We start from the raw sequence: 13,691 nt of genomic DNA on the forward strand, positions 1-13,691 counted from the left end.
ACACCATATTTCTATCTATATTTTGTTACTTTTTGTAATAAAATATTATACTAAAATAATAAAAGTAAAAATAAAAATAAATAACATATTATAATAAAATAATAATGAAAGAAAAATGGGAGCATGAAACTATAATGACCCAAATAAGAAATATGCAATTGCATTGTAAGTAATGAATAACCATTTTCTACCGATTTTAATAACTTTAAAAGTATTTTTCTTTTTTTCTTTTTAAGTCAACCGAAACCTAATTTAAATGAACTATTTAATGAGATACATTTGAATATAACTTTCTTAAATTATTATATTTATTTAACAATTTTATATAGTAACCAATATTGAATTAAATTATTTAATTCAAATATAAATTAAATTATTAAATAAAGAAAATAATAAAAATGATTTTCTGATGTGTGTGAATATGTCAAGTAACTAGATTTTGGTTGCTGGGCTCATGCACATTTTTTATTTAATAATAATATATTAACACAGATTTTTTTTTATAATATTTTAATATAATATATGTGTTATTTCTATATTAAATAATGAATTAATAAAAAAAATAATGTGTAAAAATATTGTCAAAGTATAAAAGTTTTTAGTTTTTTATTTTTTTCATTTGACAAGTTTTAAAGTTTGTTACATGTCCCATCGTAATTAAAAACTTCCATGAACACATTAACTAAAACTTTTTTTTTTCAAATTTGAGTTGTGTTAGAAGTCCAAATTTAATAGCTACACGGAAACAAGCATTGTTGATAGGCATGATGTGGAATTCGCAATTAAAGCCGAAACATACTACAGGAGTTTAAAGCCAAAACAAAGGCCATGAATTTAAAGTCAAAATGTAGATAAAAATTTAAGATGCATTAAAAGTTAAATGAAGAATATATAAATAAAAATATCTATACATTTATAATTTTAAAGTTTTAAATTCAAAACAATATCTCAATATATTATTAATATAATTTTCTTTTTCTAAAAAAGTTTAAATGCGTTTGTAATGTAATGTCTAAACCTACGAAACTATAATTAGTTTCTATATTTTGGTCTTTCAAGTTTAAAAACATATTAGCATGGTTTTTAAATTAAATTAAATTAATTTTTTTACGTATTAAGCAGTATTTTAAATTAAAATTTAAGTTAAATATATATTAAATTACAGTTTAAACTAGGTTATAAAAATTTAACATAACTAAACTACAAAGATCATATTTATTTATTCTTAAAATTTAATAATAAAAAATATATTAAAATTCTAAAAAAGAACACATTCAATTTCACGCAACACTAAATCTAAATACACTACAAATATATTTAAAAAGAATTCAATAATATAAACTTTTAAAAGAAGATAAAACATGGTTGTATATTCATTTTCGTCTTTATTGTATGAAAATATTACATATTATTGCATGCTCATGAACATAATAATCTCACGTAAATTACACTCCAAAATACATACACACTACAGTATCAGACGCAGAAAGAAGAATACAAACTGTCATGTCATATATATATATAATACTTGGGTGTCATAATTTCCATGGATAATTAACTAAAGTTGAAGAAAAGGAGTAGGATCTAATCGTGCAACAGGGATGCATATAAGATCATTGGCCCTTGGAGCAGTCAAGCCTGGTCGTTCATCCATGTTGATTTTGCCTCTTCCATGCTCCAAGATTTCACCTTCAGAACCAAACATCTTCCACTCAAAACACTGCACCAGTGTTCCAATGATTGTAGGCAATTCACGCATGGCCAAAGGCATACCAGGACACCCTCTTCTTCCACTGCCAAATGGCAACAACTCAAAATGGTGCCCTTTCAGATCAAAATCTTTTCCTTCACCTTCTACAAACCTTTCTGGTCTAAACTCCAAAGGCTTCTCCCAGATACTTGGATCCCTCCCCATAGCCCAAATGTTTAGGCAAACTATTGAACCCTTTGGAATCATGTTTCCATTAACCACACAGTCTTTGATTCCCTTTCTCATAATCATTGGTATTGGTGGATGAAGCCTCATTGTTTCTTTTATGATGCCATGGATGTAAGGAAGCTTTTCACTGTCTGCTTCACATAGTAATCTCTTGTTTGCAGTCACTCTGTCCACCTCCTCTTGAGCTTTCTGCAGCACCTTTGGATTGTTCAACAGTTCTGCTATTGCCCACTCTACTGATATGGCAGTTGTATCAGTAGCTGCTGTGAAGTAATCCTGAAAATAATAATCATAATTAGTAAATGAAAAGTTCCATTTTATTTCTTCATGTGGTAGGTTTCAAGTTTCTATTCACTTTTGAAATTGTGATAATAAATAAGCTTGATTTCTTAACAGTTTATTTGTATACATGTTAATACACGGCCTTTTGAATATATCTTTTTTTTGAAAAATGTTCTTTTAACAACATTTTTTATAATTTTTTTACAATCTAGTGGTTTGTGATTATTCGTTGTAAATATATATACCAATAAAATAATGATACGTTATAACATGTTATTAAAAGAAGTTGTTAACAGGCAGCTGTTACTTTCTTTTTAATATTTTCTTGCTACTTTTATCTGTCACATTTGTGAATCATTTAAGAATAATTAATATAAAACAACTAATTATACTTTTATCTATCACATCTTTATGAATCATTTAAGAATAATTAATATAAAACAACTAATTATATTGATGATAAATATAATATAGTTGACAAATTAGAAATACTTTTGCTAAACTAATACCTAGTATTGAGTGTGGTCATGATGATGATAAATAGGTTTGATTTTTTTAACATTTTAAATGTTGCTTACCTATTACCTCTTTCATGAACATGGTCTTTTAAAGTATGAAGACTTTAAGCATAGATGATAGTTTTCACTGCTTAAGAAATTACAATCATTTTAAAACTCAATATATTAGTATTTTAAGTATATTTATTTTATATTTTAATATTAATTATAAATATATATAATATGATAAGTTGACACTCTAAAAAGATATAATTACTCCATATTTATATAATTTCACATTATATAAAACAAATCATTCACATTACATTAATATAATTGTTAGATATATTATCTTTATTTTTTTTTTATTTTTTATTTTTAGTTATTTAGTTATTATTTTTTATTTCTATTTTATACTTAGTTTATATTTTTTTTATTATAAATAAAGCATCTTATATATATATATATACATTTATATATATATATATATATATATATATATATATACTAAAAAATGAATTTTAAGTATAATTTAATTTTTTCAAAATTAATTTATAAAATAATATTTACATTCAGGTATTCTAAATTGAGATTTCAATAATAACTACATGTATTGAAAACTGATGCTTAAAAAATATATATAATAAAGTGCAAACTTATTAAATGATGTAAAAAGTTATTAAAATAATAGAATTGATAATTGTTAAATGGGTGTAAAAGAAAAAAAGTAAAGTATTAAAATTTGATATCATATAACACAAAACCTATTCACTAACAATTAATATATTATAACAATAGTATATATTAATAATTTATATTAAAATAAAAAGAATTATAGTTGTCAAATTGAAGTATTTTTTTAAAGCAATGCTTATCTCTCAAATATTTATATATTGAGATGTGACGTGAATTCAATTGTCAAATAAAAACTCTTTTGTTTAAGAAATGTCGTATCTCTCAAATACTAATATATATATTGAGATGTGAAGTAATTGTATTTTTTTACGAGTGTCTATCATCTCCGTTCAATGATATATTAAGTTTGTTAATCTATTTAAAAATCAATATATTAATAATTTAATATATTTATATGTTTATTTTTAAGATTTTAAACCTCATACTCAATAGTATATTAAATTTGTTAATATATTTAAAAATCAATATATTAATATTTAATATATTAAAGATAAATGTAATATAATTGAAAAGCTAAAAGTATTCTACTAAACTAAATATCCATTAATGAGTGTGTTTATGATAATAAATAGGTTTGATTTTTTAACATTTGGCTTACCTATTACCTCTTTCACACGAACACTCTCCTTAAAGTATGAAGACTTTGAAGGTGAGATAATATGTTAATACTTCTTAAAAGAATACTATCACTTCAAAACTCATTATATATATATATATATATATATATATATATATATATATATATATATATATATATATATTAACATTTAATCATAATTTTGATATTTTGATATAATATTAATATTTTAACATATATTATTTATTTAGTTTCAAAACATATAAAACAAAATAGATTTACATTTCAAGATCAAAGTTATCATATGCTTATTTTTTAATATTTTAATATACTCAAACGGTAATGTATGTACGAAAGAACCATAATACGTACCAAGATCAACGATTTGACATGGTTCCGAGTTAACTCAACCTCCAAGTCTTTCTGTTCAACAATATCCAGCAAAATATCGAGAAAGTCCTTCACTTTCTCTTCTCCATCTTCAAAACTCTCAACCTTCGATTCCCTTCGCAGTTCTTCACGATCACAGATGATCTTCTCTAGCAGAGAATCGTACCTCTTATGTATATCCAATGCCCTCTTCCTGAAACCTTGCAAATCCAAGTTCCTGCAGAAACCTATGAAATCCGAAACGTTAAACTCCCCGAAAATCTGCGTCACTTCACGAACCAACGCACGTGCCTGCTCTGCCTGGCTGTCTGTTCCGGAGCTCGTGATGCTGAGCATCATCTGCGATATCACGTTGTTGGAAAGCCTTATGAGTGACTCGGTGAGGTTCACGCTTTCTTTGGCCTTCGATTTCTGGAAAAGAGTTTGGACAAATTCGTGAACGAGCCTTGTCCGAATCGGTAGGAACTGCTGAAGGATTCTGTTTCCCAAGAGCTCAGTGGTGCTGAGCTTTTTCATGAACTTCCAGTAAGTGTCGTAAGGGGCAAACGCGAACGTAGCGTTGTGGTAGGTAACCATGTTGATCGCCATGTTCATTTTGCGAGAAGAGTATGTGAGCTCATTGGTCTTGAGAAATTCTTTGGCGAGTGAAGGGGTGTTTGCAACTATGAACTTCTCAGAACCTATTCGAAGGTATATAAGAGGCCCATATCGGAGAGAAAGTTCTTGGAACGCGTGGTGGATGAGGGGTTTAAGCAGATGGAGGTGACCGATTATCGGTAGGGCTGGTGGGCTTGGAGGGAGCTTCAAGTGGGTTTTGGGCTTTTTCCTTCTCTCAAACAAGCTTTTGAAAAGGCAAGCACAAAGGAAGAAACTCACGACTAACAAGAGAGATTCAGGAATCATCTTGGTTGTTGTTTAACTAAGATTTATGAATTGAAAATGCTTTTGAAGTTACTACCAATGGCTTTTATATCCATGCACACACAAATTTTTAGTGGCTTGTGTTCATTGTAAATTAGGTGTTGCATAGGCATGGCAACCACTAGGGTAGAAAAACATGTCCATTCCATATTGCTTGTCAAAGAAAGGTGAGGCTGGATTGTTTTTCCAATTCAAAACGAATTGACTTTTACAACTAGTCAAGTTGTCACGTTAATCCATATATTTTTTATTTTTTTATCATTGCAAAATTTAATATCACATGCAAATGAAATGAAATTTTTTATTTTTATAGGAATTAGACTCTTTTCAAATATTGGCTGAATTGTATTAGATTTGGCCATAAAACTGGGATGTGTTAATATGAAATGTTATTATGCAAAGTTCAATTTTTTCTAATGAAGTCAGGATAGTTTTACTTGATTCGTGAGTAGTTTGTCAGATTTAACCATTTTTTTTCATCCCTAGCCAATGAATTTAAATTGTTATTGTTTTTTCATTATTTGACCAAGAAAAACTAATTTGTTATCCATTGTATTACTTATCGAATACAAGTTTAAGAAATACAGGTTAGTTTTTAAAAAAATCATGAACATCCATGAATACCCACGTATATTTTAAAAATATATATTATAAATTTTTAAAATAAAATCTAAATAAATTTAAAAAATATAAAATGAGATTAAATATGTTTTCATTCCTTAAACTATTTGTTTTTAGTTCTTCTTTCAAATTAAAGTACATTTTGGTCATTCTCCTTAAAGAAACCTTAATTTTTCGTCCTCTAAAACCAACTCTTTTAAAAAGAAGCTGAGGTGGCTGACGGTTGGCCACGTGTGATGACATTTTTCTTTCCTAACTTTTGTCACGTTGGTAAGGGACTTAACGGTTAAGGAAATGGGGACGAAAGGGCCGAACGATTAAGGGAATAGGGGTGAAGGGACCGAACGATTAAGGGAAAGGATACAGGAGGCCGAACGGTTAAGGGAAGGGGGTGAGGGGGCCGAACGGTTCAACACTTAAGAAACTGTTTGGTCCCTTCACCCTCTTCCCTTAACCGTTCGGCCACTTACCAACGTGGCAAAAGTTAGGAAGGAAAGATGTCATTACATGTGGCCAGACGTTAGCCACCTCAACTTCTTTTTAACGTCGTTGGTTTTGAAGGACGAAAAATTAAGGTTTCCCTAAGGAGAAAGACCAAAATGTAGTTTAACTTGAAAGATGGACTAAAAACAAATTCGTTTGATAGTTTAGGGACTAAAAATATATTTAACCCCTATAAAATGTAATTAAATTAAATATAAATTAAATGTTAATATTAATTAAATTTAATCTAATAAAAAATAAAATAAATTTTAATTTTAATTTTTTTTTATTGATAATGTATACATAAGAATACGGATAATATATATTCACATGCAATCCATTTATACAATGTATTAAATTATTCATTATCTATTTATTATTCACAAATACTCACTTGAAATATCTATTTATTATTTATAATAAATTTTATTCTTAGACTGATATCTTTTTCATTATTTTATACCGTGAAAATCATATATCTGTACCAGTCATTTAAAAAATATAGTCAACTGTTATGAAAATTTGTCAACGTTTTAAGCTATCTGATACGTGCAATAAATTCCTAAATTAATTGTAATGTTGAAGTTAACACCAAAAAGTACATTTTTTAAATTTATATTATAAAGTATATTTTAATACCTGTATTACAATTTAATAAATATATTCACTTTCATTTAAAAATAAATAAATTTAGTCTATGACAACTTTTCCTTTTAACACTACACAACCTGGAGATAAAAATGGACATGATGACAGACATACAGCAAACTTTTCTATATAGATCATATTAATATATATATATATATATATATATATATATATATATATATATATATATATTAATATAAAATCATTTGATACAGCATTTATACCTTTTGAATATACTAAGACTTGAATTATCGTTAGGTTGATTGTCGCGAATATTTTTAAATTCAACTTTCAAACTCTCGTTATTATACAAACATTACAAACTCTCGTTTTTAATATATAAAAAAAGCAGTACTATTATAACCTAAGTATCTTTTTTTCGATTGTCACACAATTGAATTCGATCATCGTGGCGTAAGTCCTAACGCATATTGTAAAGTGTTTTTTTTTTAATGTTAAAAAACAGCATTAAAGTATTGAAGAATAATCTCTTCTACTAATCAATGTTGTCAAACTTTAGCTTTGAACTTTATACTCACTTTCAAGCCATGCAAAACTAGTTCTAAAAAGTAGTTTTACTTAATAATTTGGGAGACTTTGTGCTTAACCATATTATATTATTTTCTTAAAAAATGAAATTAAGATTTTCAGTTCATTTATAAAAAATTATGTCATTTGAAAATATAAACAAACCATTAATTTTGGAAAATAGGGTAAACGAACATTTAAACAAATAGAAAACATTATTTTATGATTGTAATAATATATATATATGCTTTTATGGTTAGAAACATGTTTTATGCTCGTCAAGAAGACACAATAAAACGTGTATATATTTGCATAATTAATTATGTTACCCATCTAAAATGAATGTGTAAACAATTAATGGCTATTTAAAATAATATCTCAAAATTTAAGTATTTCTTTATAAAAAAGAAAAAAATCTTCGATCCCTTTTATATTTGAAAATTAATAAAGTGCACATTGAAGTTTGAGTTGGTGTGTGAATGAGACTTGTATATAACTTGATGGAAGTGAAATGTTGAAAAGATGGATTCTTGTAGCGGCGAGCCTTTGAATTAACGGAACTGGAAAATGGTGCCTTGTGAAAGGAATAAAATGTAGTCGATGCAAGGCTTACAACCATACCAACAAAAGAAAAGTGGAAAATTTTATTTTTTTAAAGTTAAATATTTTTTAGTCATTAAATTGAAATTTATTATGTTTTAGTTTATAAAAATTAGAATTAAATAGATACAGATATTTCAACTTAATAATATTATCTTCTTTTTTCTGTACTAAAAATGTTTTAAACTGACATTATATATAAACATTTCAAACAATAGTATGAAGATATTTTCAAAATATTTAATTCAGTTGAATTTAAAGGATTACATCAATTTATTTTTAAGTTTGAAAAAAAAAATTCATGTAAAATTTTAAAAAAATAAAAGTCAATGATAAGAAAGGAATATATTTGACATTTTTGTAAAATGCTTACCCATAATCGTTGTACCTTCCTAGTTTAAGGGATATACATTTACCATTATAATATTTCTATAAAAATGTAATAATTTAGATTGAAATGCATATTCAAGTACTAAATAATTAATTTTATCTTTTCCCTTGTCAAAGCCTTATTAGTAAAGGTTTATAAGTTTATAAATGCAAATTGATTCATATCACTTAATTCTCTTATTCAATATTTATATTTATATACTTGTTATATTTTTTTTTTTTAGCATTGAATTTTTCTTTTATATGTGAAGCTTTCTTTTATCTTCGTTAACAAAATTTTAAGTTGAATTTATGATGAATACTACTTATTCCTTTCACGTAACGAGATTCACATTCCTTTACAATAAGAACAATGGTGATCATATGGTACTTGAAATCTCTATCATAGTAAGCAAATTGAAATTACTATATTTGATTTGAGAATAGGTCGAAAATGATGACCCTTTAACTAAGACAAACTAACTAACTAAAATGATGAAAAGTGAAGCATCTAATTACTGATTAGACGACCTTTAATCAATTAAACAATAAAAAGGAGCCATAAAACCGTGGTTAACGTAATTACTTTATTAATTAAGATACAAAATTAGTAATATAAACCTAATAACAACCCAAGTAGAAAAATGTTTCAAACAGGATTGATAAATGAATATATATTTGAGTAAAAGTATCTAATTCTATGTGTTTACCGAGGATTTTGGTTTGTGTATAATGTGTTTGTGATGAACTATACTTTGTTACTCTTATTTTATATTTGAATAATTAATTTATATTTTTTTTCCTTTTTATGAAAATTAAATTATAATTGTTTTGGATATGAGATCGAGATTATAAATTCATCAAGTCTTAAGTGTCTAAATGTTTGTCTGTACCCTCACTTGTCCTTTACTCTGTCGGGTCAAACGGAGAGGTTATCTACAGTAAGATTTAGCAAGCTCAACAATAAATGCGTAATAAATCCAATTACCTATTTCATTACCTCAAACCTCTATTTATATATTTCAGAATGAGTTTTAGATTATCACCCGCCTTATCACGGACATAACTAGTAATGATCATATTTTGGTGTAAATTAATTCATCGAACTTAATTTGTCGGAACAATCGGTACCGTTATAAAGTCGCGCAGCGGAATAAAATATAGATAGCGGAAAGCGTGTAACGATCACAACACAAGTTAAAATAGTCGGTTTCAAAAATTGATTTTCTTAGCGAACTTTTATCGAACAGTTGATGTGCTAAGAGTTTTAGGGATCAAGAAAATCAACACAGAATTTTTATCCTAGTTCGAATCAAAAGATTCTACGTCCAGTCGTTAATCACTATAAATAGTGATTAACCTTTTTCACTAAAAATATAGTTTGCAGATTACAATCAGATAATCAAAATAAGCAAAGAATAGAAAACACCTTCCTTCGACAAACGAACGGAAGAACCTGCTCAGCCAACTTGAAGAGAACCGCTCCGACCTTTGACACACAAAACGCGAGCAAGAGCACTCTATCACTTTGAGAACTTCCTCAGACAAACTGTATTCTCAAAATGGCATAGATCCTTTTCACTCACAGAGAGCTTCCCTTAGGCACAAAGCTCTAATACTCTCAATTGAAAAGTTCTTTCTAAGAGCTGTGAAGACCTCTATTTATAAGCCTAGTTTCGTGCAGGGTCAAAAACTGAAAAGACATCTCCCAACTGCCACTGATAATCGATTATTTGTATCCGTTATGGGGTTTTCAAAAAAGTGATAATCGATTATCATTAGCAATAATCGATTATTCCAGAGACTTGGACAGAATTAAATGAAACAGTGATAATTGATTATTCTGTGTAATAATCGATTATTTGCACAAGCAACTCTCTTCTAAATTGGCTCGTGATAATCGATTATTCCTCTTGATAATCGATTATTTGTACAATGACTCACTAAATACGAAAACTTCTAAGAGTTTTTACATCATTACATTTTATCCTATACATTTGTTTCTACAAAATGCGTTTAACAAAGATGCATTTAGAGTCTTCAATTCTTCAGCTTTTATCATCATCAAAATTTCACAGTAGCTTCAAGATACCAATGCTCCTTATTGGTAACATAATTGTTGTTTAAAGACGAATGTTCGAATCTAATCGCTCGGTCTTTGAGTGATTTAATGAATATTTTTTATTGTGTAGATCGTTTAGTCTTAGACTAATCAATGATCATATGATACAATAATAAAAAAAACTGCATAAATTATAGTAATCACGTAAAACTCGTTTACGTTGTGTTTATTGAGCCTACTTAATCCATGTAATAGTTATTTTAAGCTAATTTTCCTTTTTCATTTAACATTTTTTTTGGATTTTGTCAATGAATGATAGCAATATAGGCTCTGGCCCAAATTCTGATGTGTTGAATGGGCCTAGCAATGACAACAGAGGAAATATGAGAGAGAGGCCTAGTAGGGAGCACAATATGCCAAATTATCTCCATGACTACATCACCAAGTAGAAATGTTTCTAAGATTTCTAGTATTTTCTATTTTGTCAGTATTCACTATATTTGCTGAGCTGTACTTTCTGTTATTGATGCTTTCTGTTTCCATAATTCACGGGTAGCCAATCATTGGTAACGTGAACATTGTTAAATACCCAAACTTGAAATGAATAGACAAGAAGAATTTTCATTATCTTTCTCTGTTAATTATAGGAGGCTCCTTGATCCTCGAAATCAAGGCAACTTATACCTATCAATTTGGTGCTTTCATTGCTCCTCTTCCCATGGCCGAACACAACACACGCTCTAAAACCATTGACGATGCAATTCTCCGCCTCACCCAAAATCATTCCGTCCTCACCACCTCCCAAAATGAACTCAACACCAAGCTCGACTCCATCATTGCTCACCTCTCCCAGATCGACATCATCAACCCTCAAACCCAATCCCCATCCTCACCATCTTCAACTTCCTTCAAACCTCACATGAAGCTCGAGGTTCCCCGGTTTGATGGTCATGATGCTACCGGTTGGATCTTCAAGATCACCCAATTCTTTGAGTATCACTCTACGCCCGAAGAGGATCGACTCAAAGTGGCTTCCTTCTACATGGACGGCGCCGCCCTCAGCTGGTTCCAGTGGGTTCACAAAAATGGCCTGATTCCGTCTTGGCACAGTTTCCTTCAAGCCCTGGAAACTCGTTTTGCTTCTTCTTACTATGAGGATCCTCGTGGCCTTCTGTTCAAGCTCACACAAAGCGGTACGGTTAATGATTACCTTACTGAATTTGAACGATTGGCTAGTAGAGTTGTGGGTCTTCCCCCTTCATTTTTGTTAAGCTGTTTTATTTCGGGTCTTTCTCCTGAGATCAAACGGGAGGTTTTGGCTTTGCAACCACTAACCTTTACACAGGCTGCTGCATTGGCTAAGTTGCAAGAAGATAAATTTCATGACCTGAGAAAAGGTCCCCGGAATCGCTTTCCGTTTCAGCCCTCTCCGATTTCCACTTCTCTGCCACCGCCTCAAGGGCGCTCTTCCTCCCCTCTGCTACCCACTCCTTCCAAGACCAACTACCAAAAGCTCTCTCATGAGGAAATGTTAGCTCGTCGTGAGAAAGGCTTGTGTTACAACTGCGACGAAAAGTTCCACCCTGGCCACAAATGCAAGGCATGTTTCTTTCTTTTGGTTGCAGAGGAAACAGAGGTTGATAACACTACCCTTTCTGATTCTTTTGCAGCTCCTGACCCGGATCCTCTCCTTGCCCAAGATATACACAATGAGCTCTCTTCAGCCCAAATTAGCTTCAATGCACTTTCAGGTTTAACGGCACCAGAAGCCCTTCGTCTTTTGGGCCTCATTTCAAAGACGCAAGTAACTATTCTTGTTGATGGCGGCAGCACTCACAACTTCATCCAAGACCGTGTAGCTAAGTTCCTTAACTTACCACTGCAACCCACCCCCACACTAAAGGTGATGGTTGGCAATGGTAGTGTTATTGAATGCCACCAATTTTGTCTAGCTGTTCCAATTTCCATATAGGGCCATATTTTCACTGTTGATCTTCATGTTTTACCCATCAGCGGTGCGGATGTAGTATTGGGCATCCAATGGCTTAAAACCTTGGGCCCAATAGTGACTGACTATTCTCAGTTGACCATGCGTTTCGACAGAGAGGGCCGTACAGTTGAATTAAGTGCAACCTCACCTTCTGGACCTCAACACATTTCAGCCCCTCAACTCAAACGTATTTTCGAGACCAACTCTGCAGCAGCTTATTTCCATATCCAGCTTTCACCCACATATTTTCCATCTCAACCATCTACAATTACCCTTCCTACTCACTCACATCCCCACCTCTCCTCTCTACTCCACAAATACCAATCACTCTTCATTTCCCCCACCTCTTTACCCCCAACACGCCCAACCGACCATCATATACATCTTTTGCCCCACTCTTCTCCTGTCACGGTGCGCCCTTACCGCTACCCTCATTTTCAAAAGTGCGAGATTGAGAAACAAATTGAGGAACTCCTACACACAGGGCTAATACAGCCAAGTCACAGCCCTTTTTCCTCTCCGGTCTTACTTGTTAAAAAAAAGGATGGTAGTTGGAGATTTTGTGTGGACTTTCGAGCCCTAAATTCCATCTCTGTGAAGGATAAATTTCCTTTACCTACTATTGATGAACTTTTGGATGAATTAGGTGGTGCGAAGTGGTTCTCCAAGTTGGATCTTCGCCAGGGATTCCATCAAATCCGAATGCATGAGGTTGATATTCATAAAACTGCTTTCCGCACTCACATGGGCCATTACGAGTTTCGGGTCATGCCTTTCGGCCTTTGCAACGCCCCCTCTACTTTTCAAGCAACTATGAACAAATTGTTAAAGCCATTTCTTCGCAAATCCGTCATCGTTTTCTTCGATGATATCTTGGTTTATAGCACCACCTGGGAGGCCCACTTAGACCATCTGGAGCGCACGTTTCAAACCTTACTTCAGGGTCAATTTTTCCTCAAAGGTTCCAAGTGCCTTTTGGCTCAGCAGCAACTTGAATATTTGGGCCACATTGTATCGGCACAAGGATTGTCCGCTGATCCTTCAAAAATTCAAGCCATGGTACAATGGCCCTCCCCAACAACCTTAAA

At 30.8% G+C, this 13,691-nt stretch overlaps 1 protein-coding gene across 1 annotated transcript; it reads right to left on the reverse strand.

Annotated features, from left to right (window-relative positions):
• Window positions 1-1,369: 1,369 nt before the first annotated feature.
• Window positions 1,370-5,366, reverse strand: LOC108323455 (cytochrome P450 93B16). The gene is made up of 2 exons (XM_017555917.2): window positions 4,364-5,366; window positions 1,370-2,215 (listed from the first exon to the last, which is right to left on the reverse strand). Exons 1-2 carry the CDS (start codon window positions 5,282-5,284, stop codon window positions 1,559-1,561), a joined length of 1,578 nt encoding a protein of 525 aa, XP_017411406.1. The 5' UTR covers window positions 5,285-5,366; the 3' UTR covers window positions 1,370-1,558.
• Window positions 5,367-13,691: the final 8,325 nt, after the last annotated feature.

The sequence above is a fragment of the Vigna angularis genome, chromosome 5 (assembly GCF_016808095.1).
Source record: "Vigna angularis cultivar LongXiaoDou No.4 chromosome 5, ASM1680809v1, whole genome shotgun sequence".
Lineage (NCBI taxonomy): Eukaryota > Viridiplantae > Streptophyta > Magnoliopsida > Fabales > Fabaceae > Vigna > Vigna angularis.

Excerpts from the sequence above, each read along its gene's own strand:
- LOC108323455 (XM_017555917.2), bottom strand. The coding sequence starts at position 5,284 with ATGATTCCTGAATCTCTCTTGTTAGTCGTGAGTTTCTTCCTTTGTGCT. Across the intron at positions 2,216-4,363 it reads ATGTCAAATCGTTGATCTTG|GATTACTTCACAGCAGCTAC; the intron begins GTACGTATTATG and ends TATTATTTTCAG.